This window comes from Bos taurus, chromosome 18 (genome assembly GCF_002263795.3).
Source record: "Bos taurus isolate L1 Dominette 01449 registration number 42190680 breed Hereford chromosome 18, ARS-UCD2.0, whole genome shotgun sequence".
NCBI lineage: Eukaryota > Metazoa > Chordata > Mammalia > Artiodactyla > Bovidae > Bos > Bos taurus.
The window spans coordinates 36,713,730-36,734,433 of record NC_037345.1 but is presented as its reverse complement, the minus strand read 5'-3'; the positions used below and the strand labels follow the sequence as shown (position 1 = coordinate 36,734,433).

General features: G+C 33.4%; 1 protein-coding gene across 1 annotated transcript in view; it reads right to left on the bottom strand.

Annotated features, from left to right (window-relative positions):
- NFAT5 (nuclear factor of activated T cells 5) overlaps window positions 1-20,704 on the bottom strand; it is a 119,691-nt gene that overhangs the window by 45,918 nt on the left and 53,069 nt on the right. The window contains 2 exon segments of the mRNA XM_002694839.7: window positions 1,384-1,942; window positions 13,253-13,378. Of these exon segments, the coding sequence (XP_002694885.2) occupies window positions 1,384-1,942; window positions 13,253-13,378 (685 nt within the window).

Here is a 20,704-nt window from a genome sequence, read left to right as displayed (position 1 = left end):
ATGATAGACACATATGAACCTTTTATATCTATGCTACTATGTTTCAGAGCATTATTCTACAGGTTATAGTTATACAAAATGTCCTACAATTGTTGACTCTGCTAACAGCAATACTTTTGGAAAGGGTATATAAATATTTTTTAGATAATTTCCTACCCTGGACTTTATAAAAATGAAAAATATTTAAATGGGCATTTTTATTTAACTACATCACCCCAAAGGAGTAATGGGCATTTTTTATGTAACTTCATCACCCCAAAGGAGTTTTAGATGAGAGCAGAGAAGAGAGCAGTACAGAATAATCATTGCTTAAATGGTAGATATTACTTTTAAAATATACTGAGAAAATATTTAAGGACAAGTTTAAGAAACACTAAAGATATTCTAACTCTCAATCAGATTTTTATCTAAAAATCCACCAATGATGTAATCAAATAATGAACCAATCAAAAGCATCTCCATCATATTCTGTGACAACCTAAAATTGTAGGAGATCCTGGTCAACTAAAAGACCATCCAAAAAAAGTAATCTCTCAAGATCCAGTAAGTTAAACTTTATCAAACTACGTTGAATATACTGCAGGAAAATGTAATCAGAAGTCTAGCAATTAAATGTTACAATGAAAGTATCAAAGGAATTGGAAAGTCATAGGGTTCTGTACTTTAGAAGTGAACGTTTTATAATATAGCTACTGAAATATATCTAGTATGTGTTGTAAACTGGCAGAAATGAATGAAAAATCAAAATAGGTACCATGATTCTGTTCTATTACCCTTTAAATACCCAGAATCACAGAAAAAAAGTGATCTATTTATTTTTAAAGAAATCCTAAACTGGCAAAATATATTAAACAAAAAGCTTAAAATAAATACATGAATCTAAATTGAGACTCAAACTATCAATTTAGTTTTTTGTTTTCATCAAATAAAAGGAAAATAAGGTCTTCACAAAAATGGAAATAAACTGAATCATATGGGGGAGACAATGTGAAAGAGAAAACAAATTAGCCCTCTGTAAAAGTCTGTTTTAGCTAGAGCCATTACATTATTAGTTATCTCAATGAGTAAAAATATTTTAAAAATCTTTTAAAATTATAAATTCATCTGAAATTTAAGTTACTTCTTAAACAGATTATTTTCATTTTCTACTACTTAATCATACCCTTACTAAGATATCTACTGGCAAAATCTGCTGGTATTTTATTATCTTCTCTTGTGAAACCTGATCATTTTAAGTTAAAATTTTCATGTTTATCAATGATAAAATTAGTATCTTTGCTTTAGATGCAAACTTGAGCTGAGCAATTAAGAAAAATGAGGAATGACTTATTTTTTTGTTTTGCATAATGGTGAGAGAACTTTAAAAAAAATGTGAATACCAACCCATTTCCTGCTTTTGAGCTGCCTTTGTTGTCCGTGGTAAGCTGAGAAAGCACATAGTGAGGTGCTTTGGCACTGTCGGCATCAAATATATCCATATTAGATTCTTCACAATCTCGTCGTTTGACCCCCGGCCTCTGCTTTGGATTTCGTTTTCGTGATTTACGAGGTACCTCAGTGTTATCATTGTAGGAACTGGTGCTCATGTTACTGAAGTTGGAGGGGGAATCCTCCATCCACATACTGCAGCTCTGCTCAGATTCCAATCCACACCCCTCATCCTGGCAGGACATCCGACTGTTATCCAGCAAGTCCTCAGGTGGTGGTGAGATGTACAAGACTGTGTGCCTCTTCGGTGTTGATGGATGCTGCTGAACTGTGTTACTGGTTAACTGCTTTTCACTTACCCCTCGGTTACTTACCCCCAAGGCTGAGGAGCAGCTCTCGACTTGCATAGCCTTGCTGTCGGTGACTGAGGTAGAATAAATGGTAGGGCTGGAAGAGGTGGTAAAGGAGCTGCAAGCACCGCCCATGGAGGAAGAGGAGGGAGCTGAAGAAGCATCTGCAGTGTACAATTTAAGAGTAAATACACTATACATGTTTTCACCTACGCTGGCTAGCAGTCCCAATGAAAAGTGATTTGTGAACTGATTGTTTTCCCCATAATGAATAGTTGGAATTTGGTTAAGTTTTAGAATATAAATGCTTCAAGCAATACAAGGCCTAAAAATGCACAATTTAAAAAAAATGCCAAAATAGCATTATTTTACTTCTTATAATTGATAAGATTTTAAAAAATCTAATTTAATGTTTTAGGCTGTAAAGCAAGAACAAAGCTTTTATTGCCTCAGCTGGATATTTCTATTGAATTTTAATCATTTAAAATAATAAAAAAAAACCCCAATATGAAATATATGCTTGTGGTCCACATTCAATGCCAATTAAATAATTCATTATAGAATTTGAAAAGTGGGACTGTGCTTAGCCACAAAATATTAAAATAAGTTTCTAACCTATGAAGCAGAGAACTACAGGTCATTTTTAATGCAGACACTCCCTGCTTCAGAGGCAAATCCTGGAATAAAAATATGAGAAAATAAATGAGAAAAGAGCTGCTGATTATTCCAGATATCAATTATAAAATGAGAAATAAATAGAAAAAATATATAATCAACTGACTTGGAGGCAAAATGGAACTGGTACCGTCACTACAATTATTTTAAAACCTAGAAGAATAAAAATGAAAAAGGTTTGATTTGGAACAGGCTGGGCTGTAGAAGATAAGCAAGTTAACTACTGAGGGTCTCCAGAAGTTGTAAGTGGCAGTTCAAAACCATGATCTCTAATAATACCATCCTTTGTGGCAGAATGAAAAACAGAGGAAGGACTTATTAATGGATGGATTTTTCTTGTAAAGTACTTGATTACACATTCAGCACTTGGTTACCACTGTCTATTTACTCTCTCTTTAAAAGGTCTACTTGATTTGAACTATTAAGGGAATTTCTTCAGGTGAGTAAACAGTCAATTTTATTGACTGAAGTCTAACGAAAGAGTTGAACAGGAAAAAAAATCTCTGGAGAGAATCAGAATTATTAATAGTTCTTATAAAAAGGTTTTTTATAAAATCATTTCCCTTGCCTATGCCTAACCAAAAAAGTCGAAAGTAGATCTTTTCAAAATGTGTGGCCACTGGCAGATCAGTTCATTGAAAAATACAACTATTAAACCCTTTAACAACATAATCTATGGAAGCACACTTATGTTACAGTTGGAAGTTATCAGTCCTATACAATTTTATCTTGTATAAGATACAGAAGGGTTTATAATCATAAACATATACAAAAATGAAAATAGGCAACATGGACAACTAAAAATATGTTTAAATTGAAATTAATTTTTATCTATACCATGTATGCTACTGTTTTATAGTGGCAAGATAAAATTTAAAACTGTGATGTCCAGTTACTAGAATTGCAACATCCACATTAATTATGTAAAGAGTGAAATGTAAGAATGCCAATGTTCAGACAATCAAAAGCCAAGTGCCAAAGATCTATTTTTAAATTGAAAAAATGCACCAAAACACTCAAATCATTGAAAGAACTAAATTCATCCATAATTTTTCACTGCTGTCAAGGCTGAAGAATACTGTTACTAATGTTAGCCATAAATAATGTAATCTACATAATGCCACATGGAAAGATTTTCTCAACTACCATGAGTTAAGGCACTTAATCCAATTAGATGATACCAGTTCCATTTTCCAGTTTGTATCCTTGTCAAATGCAGTAGTTGAAATTGGAAAAATTCAGTCACTTTAACTGCATTCCAATTTAAAGAAAAATTTTATCACTTTTGTATCATGCATTAATGCAATGTTTTCTTAGTAAATAAATATTTTAAAAGATTTGTAAAAACTACAAAATTCTAGATACTAATGTCAGTGACAGTTTAGGAGCTGATTTGTAGCCACTTTGGGTTTAAATAACAAGGTTTTCCTTATTTTTTTGAAAAATATGACAATTCATTTTAGAAAAGATAAAAAAGGTATTATGTCTAACATTCCTCCATCTGTTCCAACTATTGGCAAAAAAGAAACTACATGTTGTTGTATGTATGAGCCTATGTTCATTATTTTCAGAAAAATACAAGTATGCAGCATGCAATATTTGCAGTGGAACACACAAAGCATGCAACATGAATGCTGTGAACTTGTATTTCTAAAAAGACATTTTCTCCCACCCACTCTTTGAATCTAGGTACCATGCAAATGAGAATGCAGAATATGAACATCTCAGGGATCCCTGTCCATGAAAGACAGAAAGTTAGGTAAAATGTAATCATGAACTCAAAAGTAAGTTATATGATACTTATGAATTTAATATGCAAGATATAATCTAGCATTGCTCTTTAAAAGCATGTGTGATTAAATCTTGCAAGTCTTATTTCAAAATCATGGTTATAAAACCCAATTGATATAACTGTACATAAATATCTGTTCTGGGACAGGTATGCCAAACTGTGATATCATACCCTACATAAGTTAAAATATTCTCTACATTTTCCATGGACATCTAACACACATTTTGAATATTATACCTGCAGTTTCCTGGATATACTTATTAAATTAAAAAGTTCATGAGCACAAAACTATTAAACATAAACTGTCAAAAGACAGTAGCAAGCATCTTTAATTTTTTAAATTATTTTTTAAAGGTTACCTCAGTTCGATCCTAAATTACTAAAGTTCTCCTTATTTTAAGAACATAATGAATATAAGACAATTTTTTGAACTATAAAACTCTTTACAATAGTATCATTGTTCCTCTGATGCTTAATGAAGATGGTGTATAAAACCCTTCACAAAAGCATGTTACATTTTGGTTAGGAAAACATCACCTAAGTGCATTAATAATGCCAGGTGAGGTGGTAAAGTAAGGGGTAAGAACTATGGGCCCCTAGAAAGCATGGACAACATCTTTCTCATCTTAGACTCCCCAGACACGTAACATACTATGACTTCCATGTAGTAAAAATTCTACTTTTTAATTAAATTGATTTACGGGAAGGTCAGTATTTCCTATGTATACTGAGTTACATTAAACTGGTAAATAAATGTACCCATGTGTTAATAATAGACACATATCAGGTTTAAAAAAAAAAGATTTACTACTCAAAATGCTTAGACTATATCTTACTATAGCAACATTATCTGCTACAGGAAAAGTCTGGAAGTAACTTAAAAGAGTTTAGAGGTAACTTACTTACTATTTCTACAAAAATGTGCTAAGAATCTTCTTTCTTAAAACTCAGATATAAGTCAAGTGACTTACTTGTGTGCATGCATGCTCAGTCGTGTATGACTCTTTGCAACCCTCAAGACTGTAGCCTGTCAAGGTCTCTGTCTATGGCATTTTCCAGGCAATAGTGGAGTGGGTTGCCATTTCCTCCTCCAGGGGCTCTTCCCAACCCAGGGATCGAACCCACACCTGCTGCAGGTGGATTCTTTACCACTGAGCCACCTGGGAAGCCCCTACATACTTGTGTATTAATCGATAAATTTACTAAAAAATGTAGCAAACTCTTAATATTATCTATTAAAAATAAATGCATAAAATAATAGCAAGAACATTTTAGATTTCTAATCTGTGGATGAAGAGCCAAGGATACAGAATGCCAACTGTAAAGTAATACATGGATTTTTGACTGTGCTAAGGGACAGCACCCCTACTCACTTCAACCCTCTGTCATTCAAGGGTCAACTGTATTATTAATTTGTTTGGAAAGATGAAAATGGAGTTTTAAATGATACTACATAGAGAAACCCATGTATATTTTACACAGTTTGCTTAAATTACATTTTAAAATTGAGAACTATTAGTTCTAGATTTGTAAACAAGAAATTAAATTATCACATCATTTCAGTGCTTTAAATACCATAAAAAAGAGATGATACTTTGTGGACCTAACTAAACTTTTTATAGAAAGCTATGAAATTAGAAACATTCTTTAAAGTCTTCAAAAGAAACAAATACCTTTCACTGATTTTTAAAAATATAACAGAAATGACATTTAACTAAACTTCCAAGATAAAAATGTGGTCTCTAGTATTTAAATATGCACTTATATTGTATAACTTTTCAATATCAGTGCAAAATCAGTTGAGTTTCCTTAAAAAAAAAAAAAAAAAAGCCATAAAAATTTACAAGTGTGCTAAGTGAACCCAATAGTGGAACGGAGAAGGAGTAAACAAGACTGCTCAGAAAATAGTAATAAAAAACAACACAGGTTATCTGGAAACCATTTCTGATCTAAAACACTTACTGTTCAGCCTAAGTTATTCTTTTTAAGTATTTCATTTTTCTTACTGGTAACAATGACTTCAAATCTAAACATTTTGTTTGATAAAAGTCACCAGATATAAGAACATATTTTCAGATCAAAGAAGAAAGATATTGACAGAAAAAATTTTATAAGGCCAACATTCATGTTGCCAAGGGATTGAAAAATCTAGAACACACAAAGTGGCTGCAAACCTGCTTTGTCAACACCTTACATGCCAACCTTCATTTTCTACTTTTCTTCTTCTTCTTAAAATATTAACGTAAAGTTTAAAACTTTACATAAAGCTTTAGTTTCAATCAGTATCAATTCACTATTTAGAAACAAAAAAAGAAAGGAAGGAAGGAAGAAAGAAAGAAAGAAAAAAAGACTTATGAAGAAGTCTGAAAACGAGACCGACCTATACCCTGGGTGAGATTGGATGGGTTAAGTGTCTCTGGCACTATTTGTCTTCACTATTGACAGACACTGTCACACAACCCACCACACGATGCCTGTCTCTGAATGGCGAAGCTAGAATGCAAGTTAAGTGTATTAATAGAAAAAACAACTAGCATCCCAGCATATAAAATAAGCAATCCAGATTACTTTACCAAAAAACAAAAATGAAAACAAAACGGAAAAAAAACCCCAAAACCCAAAAATCATAGTGTCTACCATTTAATTTACATGTTTAAAACAGTTTCAATTTCTCATTTGTACTTTTCCCACCCAACATAAGTTTATATGTTACAATAAGCAATGTTTTAAAACAAACTTTTAAAAATTAAATTATTAATACCCAAATAAATGCATATGGGGAAATTTCTTATTCAAAATTTTTGTTAACTCATATTCACCAATTTGCTCTTTTGTTTACTAATGCAATCTAATCCATAAGCCAGAATGTTTTAAGTGTTTTTAAACTGTTCCCTTACCCAAATTTCCTTAAAGAGCAGAAAATGTTATGTTCTGACAAATACACAAAAGCAGAAAAAAAAAATTTACAGCAAAAGAGTATTTTCATTTCTCAGGCCAGCTTCCAAACACTTCTTCATACCCCTCCCCGGCAAAGTTACTAATGTACACTTAAAAAAAATTTTTTTTAATTTAAAAAAATGTTTGCCTGTACTACACAGCATGTGGAATCTTAGTTCCAAACTAGGGATCGAACCCATGTCTCTGCCCTGGAAGCTTGGCGTCTTACCACTGAACTGCCAGAGAAGTTCTAATTTATACTTTTAAATTAGATATGCTGCTGTGCATAAAATGCTTGATCCCAGTGGCTCTATTTTGTAAAAAATTAGCTCTACTGCTGAAACTGAAAGGTTTGTTACTGATTTACTACAGACCATCCTTTTCTCCTCCAGTTCATCAAATTGCCAGTCAGAATTCTAATACTATACAATTAACTACTCTCCCACTTTTAATCTAAATTCTCCTAAAATAATTATTTTTACCTTGTCTGAGTGCCATTTATGAATATATTCACATAATATTTATTAATAATGTTTACTGAAAAATAAAATGCTTACAACATTTGCAAATGTCCTGACACTTAGAGCAATGTTTTTAAAATATGTATTTTGTCCTATTCAATCCTAAGTATATAAGCACAGGGTAAAAGAGGTACTAAGTACACATTATACAATTTATTTTTTAAATCTTCTCGGAAGAGAAAGATGCCTTCTATCATCCAGTGATTTAAATACTACTAGGTAGCATCAATCATTGATATTATCCTCACCCTCAAATAATTTAAACACAATAGGGAATAACTATACTAGCTGACAACTGTATTTGTTGTTGTCAAAGACCCCAGGAAGAACAGGTTTAAAAAAAATAGACAGCAATTATACTACCTGAAAGGTAATGTTTACTTGAAGACAAAAAGAGATTACCATCACATTAACTTAAGGACTAGAGAGAAAAAGCAGCTCTGAGGGATGCTATTTGAAGGTCACTTCAATGCTTTATCATATAATACATTTTAAAATAGTTTAGATTAAATAATAAAGGCACTCCAGCCAACACCAGTCCAATGTCTTCACACTTCTTTTTTTAGAAGTGACCAAAAAAAGGAATAGAAAATAGTTTTCGTATCCTTAAAATCTTCTAACTTAATTATTCAGAATGGTTTTACAACTGGATCTGGATTAGAGTGTATATTAGATCCAACTGTAGATAAAATAAAACATCTAGACAAAAACCAAAAGCAATAAATTGCTCTACTAAAAAGCTGTGATAATCGTTCACCCAACTTTATTATTTAATTTTTTAAAAAGTGGGAAGAGCATTCTAGGAAGAATACTTAATTAGTCAAATTTGCAGAATCATCTCACTGGGAAATGTCTGTTCTCCCTATGATTCATCATCCTTCATCCATGTTTTTTTATTTACAAAGGTTCCTAGTGAGAGAGTGTCAACATTAAAGACTTGAGAGAGTGTCAACATTAAAAACTAACTCAGAGAGGAAATCCCACAGCTCATGTGTTGTCTGATACACAAAACTTCAAAATAATGTAAAAAGCAGAGTGAGAATGGAAAGAAAGAAACAAAACAAAGATTAAAAACTTGTTTTTATAAAAATAAGATCTATTTTTTTAAAAACCTTACTAACAAATGAAAGGAGAAATCCATGTGGGAGGGAGGTCAATGTTCATCTAAACATTATTAATCATCAAGCAACATTAAGTATCTATCTTCTTAATAGCCTTAAAAAAGTTTTATTACTGTCCAGTTACAGGGGTAATATGAAAAATTTACTCAATTTCCACAAGATTCTGTCTATATGATAGAAATGATAAGACAGCAATCAGATTCATATTAGTTCTTTATGATTCCAAAGCTCAAGCTAATTTTACTGTATTTCACATATAGGAAAAGAAAAATAATGTCACAGAAATAGGTGAAGTCTCTTGTTACATTCTACCCTTATCAATTTCCCTCACTCTAGTACAGTTGGAGTGTCTTTATATATAACTAATTATTATAAAATGGTTATGGTAATACGTTTTGCTTACTATCAATCTTATTGGTAACATAAAAAAGTAAGCCCACTTCTGTACATTAACTTATTAATGTGAAATTCTACAAAACACAGGGAAAAAAGAAACTGTCTATTTGATATATGTATTTTCTCTATGAATGGTTGAGAATCTGTGCAGTTTCAAAATGCTATTTCTAAAACTCGGGTGACACAAAAATGTGCTTATTCTATCAGAAAAGAATAAATCACAATATTTATAAAAGCTGCTAGAAATTAAGAGAATAAAAAAGGTAAACATTTAGGGAATAAATCATTAATAAGCCATGTGTACTTTTTGTCAATGAAAATTTACAATATGGACAGTCTCCCAAATTGGTAATTGTTTCTGAATTAACCATTACGGTTCAAGTCTGCTGATGCTTTTTTCATTCTAATAATGCAGATGTTAGTAAACATCTATACATAGGTCCATACACACATATTTCTATATGTATATGTATTTATGTGGAATTTTAAAAGATAGAATCCTACTCGGCAACATGTTTGTAACTGACTTCCTTTTGGAAGTGGTCCAGTTTTCTAGGAAAAGTAGGAATTGATCATATGGAATAACCAAGATCAATTCACCTTTCAGTTTACAACAATATCTTAATAAAGCTGTTATTTAAGAAAAATACCTGCCATATCTCTTTAAAACCCCTAAATTCTAATGTGACTGTTTTAGTTCTTCTTAGTAATTCTTACTAATATATTTTAGTGTCTTATAACCTACACTATAGGATTAAAGAAACAACAAAAAGAATCCTTTCACAACTTGAATTTTTTATCTACTCCTTGAACAACTCCTTATTTTGCCAAAAAATATAAGTTCATGTGGATAACTTTATGTTAGAAAAATGGCCTCTGTCTTAATTACCAAAAACCTACAATATTCTTCAGGAAGTCTGTACCTTAAAACTTTTATACATTCACATATTGAATCTCAAACTACTAAGAAACTTTCTAGTGGGATAAAAACATATGTTTTTAAAAAATGGTTTAAAATACAAATTTCAGACTGCTGATATTCAACTACACCTCCAGACTGTGACACTGGCCCTCTAGAGAGGAGAGACATTGTGAGGAAGGAAGCCCTCTTTCCCCTACTCCCAGTCCAGGTTCTTACCAGACTAAAGATATTATAAATGACAGTATTAAAAGTGTGTATAATGTAGAGACAGGAAAGGAGGTTTCAGAGACATTCTTTTACCCAATATTCTGGATTGTGGATTAGCAGCATCATGTTTACTCAATCCTTCAGTAATACGTAAAGGGAAAAAAATATAGATTGGCGAATCTGAGAAACACATTTTTAATAATTAAATAATTTTAAATGTACATGAATATCTATATGCCCAGTCTCTAAATTTTAAAATTTAAATTGATTCAGAATTTGTGAAACACAAACCTTTATGGCAGAACTAGAAGTCTGTTCCCACCAGGCCCTCATACCTGATAGCAGCCAATCCAGCTCCTTCAAAACTCTGAAGAATTAACTACATCAAGAGTCATCATTTTTATGCATTTCATATTAAAACAGCAAATGCTATAGATTAAAAAATAAATCACAAAAGTCTAAATTAATGTATCTTTCCCTAAATATCTAGTCTTTTGGCCAGAAAACACTGAGTAACTGGTAATTTACTCCAAAACTCTTTTTGACATTTATATCGCTAAGGATATTAATATGCCAAATTTTTAAAAAGCAACTCTAAATATATATACTAACTGAACTCCCTACAATAATTATTCTGCAATTTAAACTCTCTTACCTATAATGTTAGATGATGAAGGCTCTATCAATAAGACACTAGAATTCTAGAATGAGTCTATGTTGGTTAAAAGTAAATATGTGTAAAAAAAAAAAATTACAAATGGGTTTTAAATCACAGAAACTTTCTGTGTGTGAATATATGAAAATTGTCAAGGTCACCTCCTTACTCTTTTCACAATCTTACAATGTCAATAACTGCTTGATCTAATAAAAGACTATTACTTCAGAATACTTCCTTTAGTTAATTCTTGCTGCTAAGTTGCTTCAGTCGTGTCCGACTCTGTGCAACCCCATAGATGGCCTCCAACCAGGCTCCTCTGTCCCTGGGATTCTCCAGGCAAGAACACTGGAGTGGGGTGCCATTTCCTTCTCCAATGCATGAAAGTGAAAAGTCAAAGTGAAGTCACTCAGTCGTGTCCGACTCTTAGCGACCCCATGGACTGCAGCCTACCAGGCTCCTCCGTCCATGGGATTTTCCAGGCAAGAGTACTGGAGTAGGGTGCCATTGCCTTCTCCGAGTTAATTCTTACTTTCATGATTTTTCAACTCAAAGCCTTCATTCTAATTTATCTGGAGAGGATTATGGAGGGAGAGAGGGAGAGAGGGAGGAAGGATCAACATTCCATCAGTGACTCAAATTCAAAAACTTTCAATATTTATATATAAAAACTTCTAAAACTGAGTTTGGTATTATTTAAAAGGAAGTGTTGTTCTTTTTCCAAATCTAGTTAACATTTTTCAGCTTTTAAAAGGAACTGGATCTACTGTCAACAGATGTTAAAAAGCACAGAAGAAACAGACTTTTAGTTCTATACAGATTCAAAATGGCTTTAAAAAAAAATCTCAAAAGATACAAAAGAAATCAGTTAGTCAATTTCTACCTGTGGATTTAAAGTGAAATATTTCATTTAAAATTTTTTAAAAATATTTTATTATCTGATACTATTTTAAACTAAATACTTAAATTCCAGAAAAAAATATTCAGTGCATATAAAATGAAACCAGGTCATCTTTACAATTCAATTTCTAAAAAGTTCACGATTAAATCCACAGAATCTGTTAGAAAATGTCTGGCAACACATGAACAGTGAGCAGGGCTAGTATGTTTCTTGGCCATGGTTAAAGTTTTCCTGCCCTCAACAAGGAAGGCTGCAGATTACACTGTACGGCTCAGGGGAAATATTGGTACACAAAGTGACTGGACTTAGGTTAATGCAAATAAGAAAAATACCCAAAGTTCCACTTCAGTACCAATATTCTCATTTAAACCACAACCTTCCACTTCACTGTTCTCTTTGAAACAAAAAGAATTTACTGAAAACAATCCTCTGATGGATTCTAAGTACCATTTTAAAAGATGAAAGGTATCATATTGGGCAAGAAACCTCTAATTAGTAAGAGACAGATAAAGCTTCAGAGTATGTACATATAATTTTCTAACTTTTTTTAAAAAACCAAACACACTTAGTAATCTGCAAACCCAACTAAAAAAAGAATTACAGTTGGGCAATCTAGTATTATTGAAAGCATTCTTATTATTTATCATAATCAAGACATTTTCCTATTAATTTATCTGTCAATCTTTTAATTCAGTAAAAATCTGAACCAATTTTATATAATTATAAAGTGTATGATTTGAGAGCTGATTAAAAATAAACTTGATAAATTTCAAACATTACTTTCCATACATTTTCACTAATATAAAAAAGTATCTTTATATAAACATTACATTCAAATCCTCCATTACTTTTGATTAAATTTAAAATAAGTGTAAGGTCACACATGTTTTTAAATGTAGGGAAAAGGTTATAGTAACATGCTACCAACCAAAAAAACACTTGGTGCTTGAGTCCTTTTTCAGATTACACGAAATAAAACATTTTCCCCTTGGAGCAAACTTTCAAAAATAACTGTTTTATAGACTCAAATGTAATTTTCTATCCACAGCTTGTTATTTAATAACTTTATTATGTGCAGTCAACCAAAGAGCTTTAAACTCACTCCCATAGTTGAAGATAAGATTCATTCTGGGAGATGGATCTAACAGATGTGCCAATATGAAATTTTAAGAAATAATAAATGTATAAAAGTATTTTATAGAAAAATTTTAATGTTAAAAGTATGTATTTTAAAACCTCCTGAAACAAACCCTCAAATCACACTCTTTAATACAAATTTTGCCAGCACTGTTCATGTTGACCAGATAATGCTTTAGTTTTCTTTAAAAAGTAAAATGAAATGCATACCAGCAGCAACTACAGCTGGAGGAGGCGAGCCTGCCTCACCACCACTTGTCTGACTCATTGATGCTACAGGTGTTTCTCTAGATGGAGGTAACTGTAACTCCTTTGGGAGAAGATCATAGACAGATTCTGTTGGGAGAAAGAGAAAAAATTTTTATGAGCACAAAATTAATGTTTTTCCACTCACAAGAATTATATTATTCATACACACACACACTAAACTTCATGTAATTACTGTTGTAAAAATTATTAGCAAACATTTTTATTTTATTATAATTTTAGTGAAAGGCACAATGAACTTTCCATTCATTCTGACTCCCATTTTCTTCTTGGCTTTTCCTTTCATGCTGATGATATACAGAAAAAGTTACCAAATTTTTTAAACCATATAAAACTAGGCAGTAGAGACGCCAAATAACACAAGATGCTCCAAAATCTCTGTTTAAAAAAAAAAAAAGTATTATGTCTCATCCTTTACATGTAAGATGGCATGTACTGGTGTATATCAGCTATAAATTGGCTTCTTCAAACAGACCATTAGTCTACTCCTACTCTTTTATCCAGCACTTTCATAAAATATTTTAATTTGCTATCATATTGAATTTTTCCCTCCTAAAGACACTAGAAAGAGGAATGTTATGACTCAAGGAACTACTTCTTACTCTGAGATATCTCCAACTCAAGAAAGGCATAAGCATAGGATTCTCTGAAATGAAAAAGCATAAGTGCCTTTATTAGACTATGATTAGTTTTGTATCCCAGAGTAAAGAATACTGTGTATCTTTTAAATATATTTAATAATATTATAATTGTCCATAACATCAAATTTATATCTACTATTCAAAAATTAGTTTATAATCGTTATTACATGCATTTAGGACAGAAATAATAATCAAGATATCCTCTAAAGACAGTAGAATCAATGTTGGAAAAATCTTCAGAAGACCAATTAGAATCCTATGTTCATTTTCTGAAAAACCAAGGCACAGAGTTTAAGGGACTTGCCTAGTATTCCAAGAAAAGCAATATTTCAACAATTAAGGAAGACTATTATTTGTACTAAGTGATTAAAAAAATAAAAGTAGCACTAGAAGACGTTTTATCCTCGGTAGCAAACAATATTTCTAGTTAACTGTTTACTGAATTCAAAAATATTTTGAACCTCCCAGTTAAAATATGTATCCTGAATTTCACACAGATAGGAATAAGAAAGAATATCATGAAGGAAAGCTAAAATTAGAAGTTGTAGTATTAAATGATCTTTGTTCACAATGAAGAATCAACTGAAATTTTTCTTTTGAAAAACTATTACCTAACACTTGAAATTTTCATCTTCAAAGCATTTGGCAAATTTTACATCTTTCTAAATATAATAAAAATTTTCAGCTTGTTAAACCATTGCTAAAAGCCTTAAGTGTTAGTTCTAGAAGGTCTTGTACGTCTTCATAGAACCACTCAACTTCAGCTTCTTCAGCATTACTGGTAGGGGCATAGACTTGGATTACTGTGATACTGAATGGTTTGCCTTGGAAACGAGCAGAGATCATTCTGTCATTTTTGAGATTGCATCCAAATACTGCATTTTGGACTCTTGTTGACTATGATGGCTACTCTGTTTCTTCTAAAAGATTCTTGCCCACAGTAGTAGATATAATGATCATCTGATTTCCAAAAAAGATGTCCTTTTCATTATAGGGGACTGGAATGCAAAAATAGGAAGTCAAGAAATACCTGCAATAACAGGCAAATTTGGCCTTGGCATACAGAATGAAGCAGAGCAATGGCTAATAGAGTTTTGCCAAGAGAACGCACTGGTCACAGCAAACACTCTCTTCCAACAACACAAGAGAAGACTCTACACATGGACATCACCAGATGGTCAATACTGAAATCAGACTGATTATATTCTTAGCAGCCAAAGATGGAGAAGCTCTACACAGTCAGCAAAAATAAAACTGGGAGCTGACTGTGGCTCAGATCATGAACTCCTTATTGCCAAATTCAGACTTAAATTTAAGAAAGTAGGAAAAACCCCTAGACCATTCAGGTATGACCTAAATCAAATCCCTTATGATTATAAAGTGGAAGTGACAAATAGATTCAAGGGATTAGATCTGATAGACAGAGTGCCTGAAACTATGGACGGAGGTTTGTGACACTGTGCAGGAGACAATGATCAAGACCATCCCCAAGAAAAAGAAATGCAAAAAGGCAAAACGGTTGTCTGAGGAGGCCTTACAAAGAGCTGTGAAAACAAGAGAAGCAAATGGCAAAGGAGCAAAGGAAAGATATACCCATTTGAATGCAGAGTTCCAAAGAATAGCAAGGAGAGATAAGAAAGCCTTCCTCAGCGATCAATGCAAAGAAATAGAGGAAAACAACAGGATGGGAAAGACTATAGAGATCTCTTTAAGAAAATTAGAGATACCGAGGGAACATTTCAGGCAAAGACAGGCACAATAAAGGACAGAAATGGTATGGACTTAACAGAAGCAGAATAGAGTAAGAAGAGGAGGTAAGAATACATAGAAGAACTATAAAACAAAAGATCTTCATGACCCAGATAATCACGATGGTATGATTACTCACCTAGAGCCAGACATCCTGGAATGAGAAGTCAAGTGGGCCTTAGGAAGCATCACTACGAACAATGCTAGTGGAGGTGATGGAATTCCAGTTGAGCTATATTTCAAATCCTAAAAGATGATGGTGTGAAAGTGCTGCACTCAATATGCCAGCAAATTTGGAAAACTCAGCAGTGGCCACAGGACTGGAAAAGGTCAGTTTTCATTCCAATCCCAAAGAAAGGCAATGCCAAAAAATGCTCAAACTACTGCACAATTGCACTCATCTCACACCCTAGCAAAGTAATGCTCAAAATTCTCCAAGCTAAGCTTCAGCAATACGTGCACCGTGAACTTCCTGATGTTCAAGCTGGTTTTAGAAAAGGCAGAGGAACCAGAGATCAAATTGCCAACATCTGCTGGATCACTGAAAAAGCGACAGTTCCAGAATTACTGACTGTGTCAAAGCCCTTGAATCTGTGGATCACAACAAACTGTGGAAAATTCTTCAAGAGATGGGAATACCAGACCACCTGACCTGCCTCTTGAGAAACCTGTATGTAGGTCAGGAAGCAACGTTAGAACTGGGACATGGAACAACAGACTGGTTCCAAATAGGAAAAGGAAGACGTCAAGGCTGTATATTGTCACCCTGCTTATTTAACTTATACGCAGAGTACATCATGAGACACGCTGGGCTGGATGAAGCACAAGCTGGAATCAAGATTTCTAGGAGAAATATCAAAAACCTCAGATATGCAGATGATACCACACTTATGGCAGAAAGTGAAGAAGAACTAAAGAGCCTCTTGATGAAAGTGAATGAGGAGAGTGAAAAAGTTGGCTTAAAACTCAACATTTAAAAAACTAACATCATGGCATCTGGTCCCGTCACTTCACGGCTAATAGATGGGGAAGCTATGGAAACAGTGACTTTGGGCTCCAAAATCAGTGACTGGGCTCCAGTGATTCTGGGCTCCAGAATCACTGCAGATGGTGACTTCAGCCATGAAATTAAAAGATGCTTGCTCCTTGGAAGAAAAGTTATGACCAACCTAGATAGCACATTAAAAAGCAGAGGCATTATTTTGCCAACAAAAGTCCATCTAGTCAAAGCTTTGGTTTTTCCAGTAGTCATGTATGGATGTGAGAGTTGGACCGTGAAGAAGGCTGAGCGCCGAAGAATTGATGCTTTTGAACTGTGGTGTTGGAGAAGACTCTTGAGAGTCCCTTGGACTGCAAGGAGATCCAATCAGTCAATCCTAAAGGAAATAAGTCCTGAATATTCATTGGAAGGACTGATGCTGAAGCTGAAACTCCAATCCTTGGGCCACCTGATGCAAAGAACTGACTCATCTGAAAAGACCCTGATGCTGGGCAAGACTGAAGGTGGGAGGAGAAGAGGACGAGAGAGGATGAGATGGTCTGATGGCATCACTGACTCAATGGCCATGAGTTTAAGTAAACTCCAGGAGCTGGTGATAGGGAGGCCTAGCATGCTGCAGTCCATTGGGTTGCAAAGAGTTGGACACAACTGAGTGACTGAATTGAACTGAACTGATAAGCCTTAAGTAAATTATTTCCATCTTTCAAATAATATAGAGGAAAGAGTAGGGAGAAACTAATTAAAACAGAAATGCCCATCATCAAATATTGATTTTAATAAAATTATTTTTCTCAATCCATGCTGAAAACAAGAGCTTCTTATATATAAAAGAAAAGCATACTCAAGACCCTTTTTTGGGGGAGGAGATAAACAGAAAGAAATATGAAAGTAAAATTCGCTTAGATAAAAAGAGAAAGGATCTGCCAAAATGCATTTATGTCAAGGGGAAAAAAAAACCAAACCTAGGAACAGCCCAATAACTAACCACATTTCAGTTTCCCAAAGAGGAATACAAAGTTGAATCTAAATTAGAAGTATAAAAGCAGTGTTAGTAAAAATACACTGGAAAGTAACTAAATATAGAACTTCTTATATCTCAGTCTTCCCCACAGCCTACCCTCCAAACCAAATAAGTCAAGTGGAAGGTGTAGGACAGATGGATTCATTCCTTCACCAAAGGTATTTTCTGATTAACTGACTCAAGTGTTTGAAAATTAGAGAATTCAGAAGTGTTATCCTATCTTTCCAAGGAAAACAGCAGTTAACAGTTCATACCGTCACAGGCTCTGACTTTAGACAGCACTCTGTTGGCTCCGCTACTTTAAGCAACTTAAATCCTGAATAAAACTTTTATTTTAGCCCATTACCTCAAAGAGATTCCCTCCAAGATAAAACTATACAACCTGACCACATACACTGGTCTTACTCTCAGGCCTGCGTGTGTGCTAAGTTGCTTCAGCTGTGTCCTACTCTTTGCAACCCTATGGACTGGGGCCCACCTGGTTCCTGTCTACGGGGATTCTCAAGGCAAGAATACTGGAGTGGGTTGCCATGCCCTCCTCCAGAGGCTCTTCCCAACCCAGGAATCGAACCCAGGTCTCCCACATTGCAGGAGGATTCTATACTGTCTGAATCACTAGGGAAGCCCAAAGAACAGCACAGGCCCTTTAAATACATGAAAACAACAAACAATCCTGCCTCATGTTAAGCAGTCATATCTATTTTCCTTGCATTATCTGTTAAATCAGCTAAATAAATATGGGAGGAATGAAATTCTAGATTTATAAGCATAGGATATGAAGAAAGAGAATGGGAAACCTATAATGGAAAAGCAGTTTGCCGAGAAAAGACTTCCTTAGAAAACAAAAGTATAATCTGTACATTTATTTTAAAGAACCTACTAGATTTTAAAAGAATTTTTAAGATTTTTCTTTTAGAGAGAGAAAATGGTTACAAGGTTTCTTTTTGGGGTAATAAGAATTCCAAAATTAGATTATGGCAATGGCTACACAATTCTATAAAATATACCAACCACCACTGACTGTACACGTTAAATGGATGAATCTTACGATATGCAAATTATACATGGGTAAACGCTGTTTTTAAAAAAGAGAGAAACAGAAACAGAAAAAATAAAGATAACTGAGAACTGCACAAGAGTGAGCTAGGTCTATGTTCCTAATAAACTTCATGGACAAAATACCTCTTCACATAGTTTCTGTTTGTAAAAAGTAAAACTGTGAAGGCTAAACTGCAAACTAATTTAATTTGCTTTTTAAGGCTCTTCTATTAGATGAGGAAAATTTAACAGCCATAGGTATCCTACATTCAGTAAAATAACCTGATGAAAATCTTTAAAAGTTCTTATGAATAAGATTAATGTAGACTTCATAAAACAGATGCCTTTAAGCAACAGCACTCGAAAATCTTATGGGTTCCCCACCTTGAGAAACACAGTTACATCAACAACTTGAAAAAAGATAAGGAATTTGCAAATGACACAGGCCTAAGAGGAATATATCATATGTCATAATTCATCACAGATAATGAAAACTGGAACATCTGCCCAAAAGAATAAAGTGAACTTTGATACAGATCAATGTAACAGCTGGTAAAAAACTGCTCTTGTGCAGTGTACTCAAATGTACTCACTCTCTTTCTCATTCTTTTTTTCAAAATCTAGAAACGATTTTACTTTTGCTTTTTAAAGAATTCTTTCCTTGGTCTGTCAGAATTGGGGTGATCATATTTTTTCCATTAATGTGCTAATAATTTGTGCAATAATAATGTTAATCAACTCATTTAATTGTTCATTATAAATTTTAGTTGACCAAAATCCCAATATAAGTGGGATTAAGTATCCATGTAACAGACTTAGATCAAGTACAATAGAATAGTTACCATAAATTATTAACATAAGTGTATGAAAAAAAGAAATTAGGCAGAAAAGCAAACAAGCTCAGAAGATCAAGAGTTTGTTTTATGTTAGTACAACAGTGCAGAGCCTACAGCAATTAGAGGAATGAAATCATTTTCAGATATTAAAAGCAAACTAAATGCTTCCTAATGTTTGATGGGAAGGTAAACAATGCAAATATTGGCTGGCTGGTTGGTGTGTGTGTTCAGTCAGTCATTCAATAAATTCCAATAGATCCTTTTATATCACTAGTTATTTCTGGGCAATTTGGTCTTTAACTCTGCAACACTGGCTATAGGGCGAGTCCCATCACACTGCATCAAACTCAAGGAGACAGAAATCCTATCCTGAGGGCACAAGGCAGTGAAAAAGAAGAAAAAACTGGTAACTTAATAGTGAAGCATTTTTTTTATTCTTCTCAATTAGAAACTCTGTTTCCTAACTGCTGATCAACCAAATCACATTGTACTATTTTACATGTTGCCCAGTTTCAAAAACATGAAAGACTTCAAACCCTTATACTCCTCACTTTCCCACAGAAGAGTCCAGGGAGACAAAAACAAATGAAACAGCTGAGAAAAGACATGCTTTTCTAGTTTTTCCCCTTTGCAAAATAACACCATTAATAATGCAATTACATCTACCATTTATTGAGCACTTGGTTGTTGGCACAGGCACTGTTCAAAGGTCTTCTACATACATACTCACTTAATTTCAAAATAATTATGTGAAGTCAGTTTTACCAATAAAGAATGTAAAACTTAATAGTTAAAAAAAAAAGGAAAAGAAAAACACATATGATAAAACAACGAAAGAAGGGAATGATAAAGTTTAGGACAGCAATTTCCTTTGATGGGGAGACAAGGATATAGGACAAAGGAGTAGCAGAAATAAGTTGGTCTGGACAGCAGGCTCAAGAATTTTCTTTTTACTAAAATATATAATCTAATCAGTAAATACAATAAAAGGCTATGCATGGACAGTGCACAGCCTTCAGAATTGCTATAAGGCTTAACTAAGATGATCTGTTAAAAAGAACTCTGTAAATTATTCTTGGGGCTTTCCTCGTGGCTCAGTGGTTAAGAATC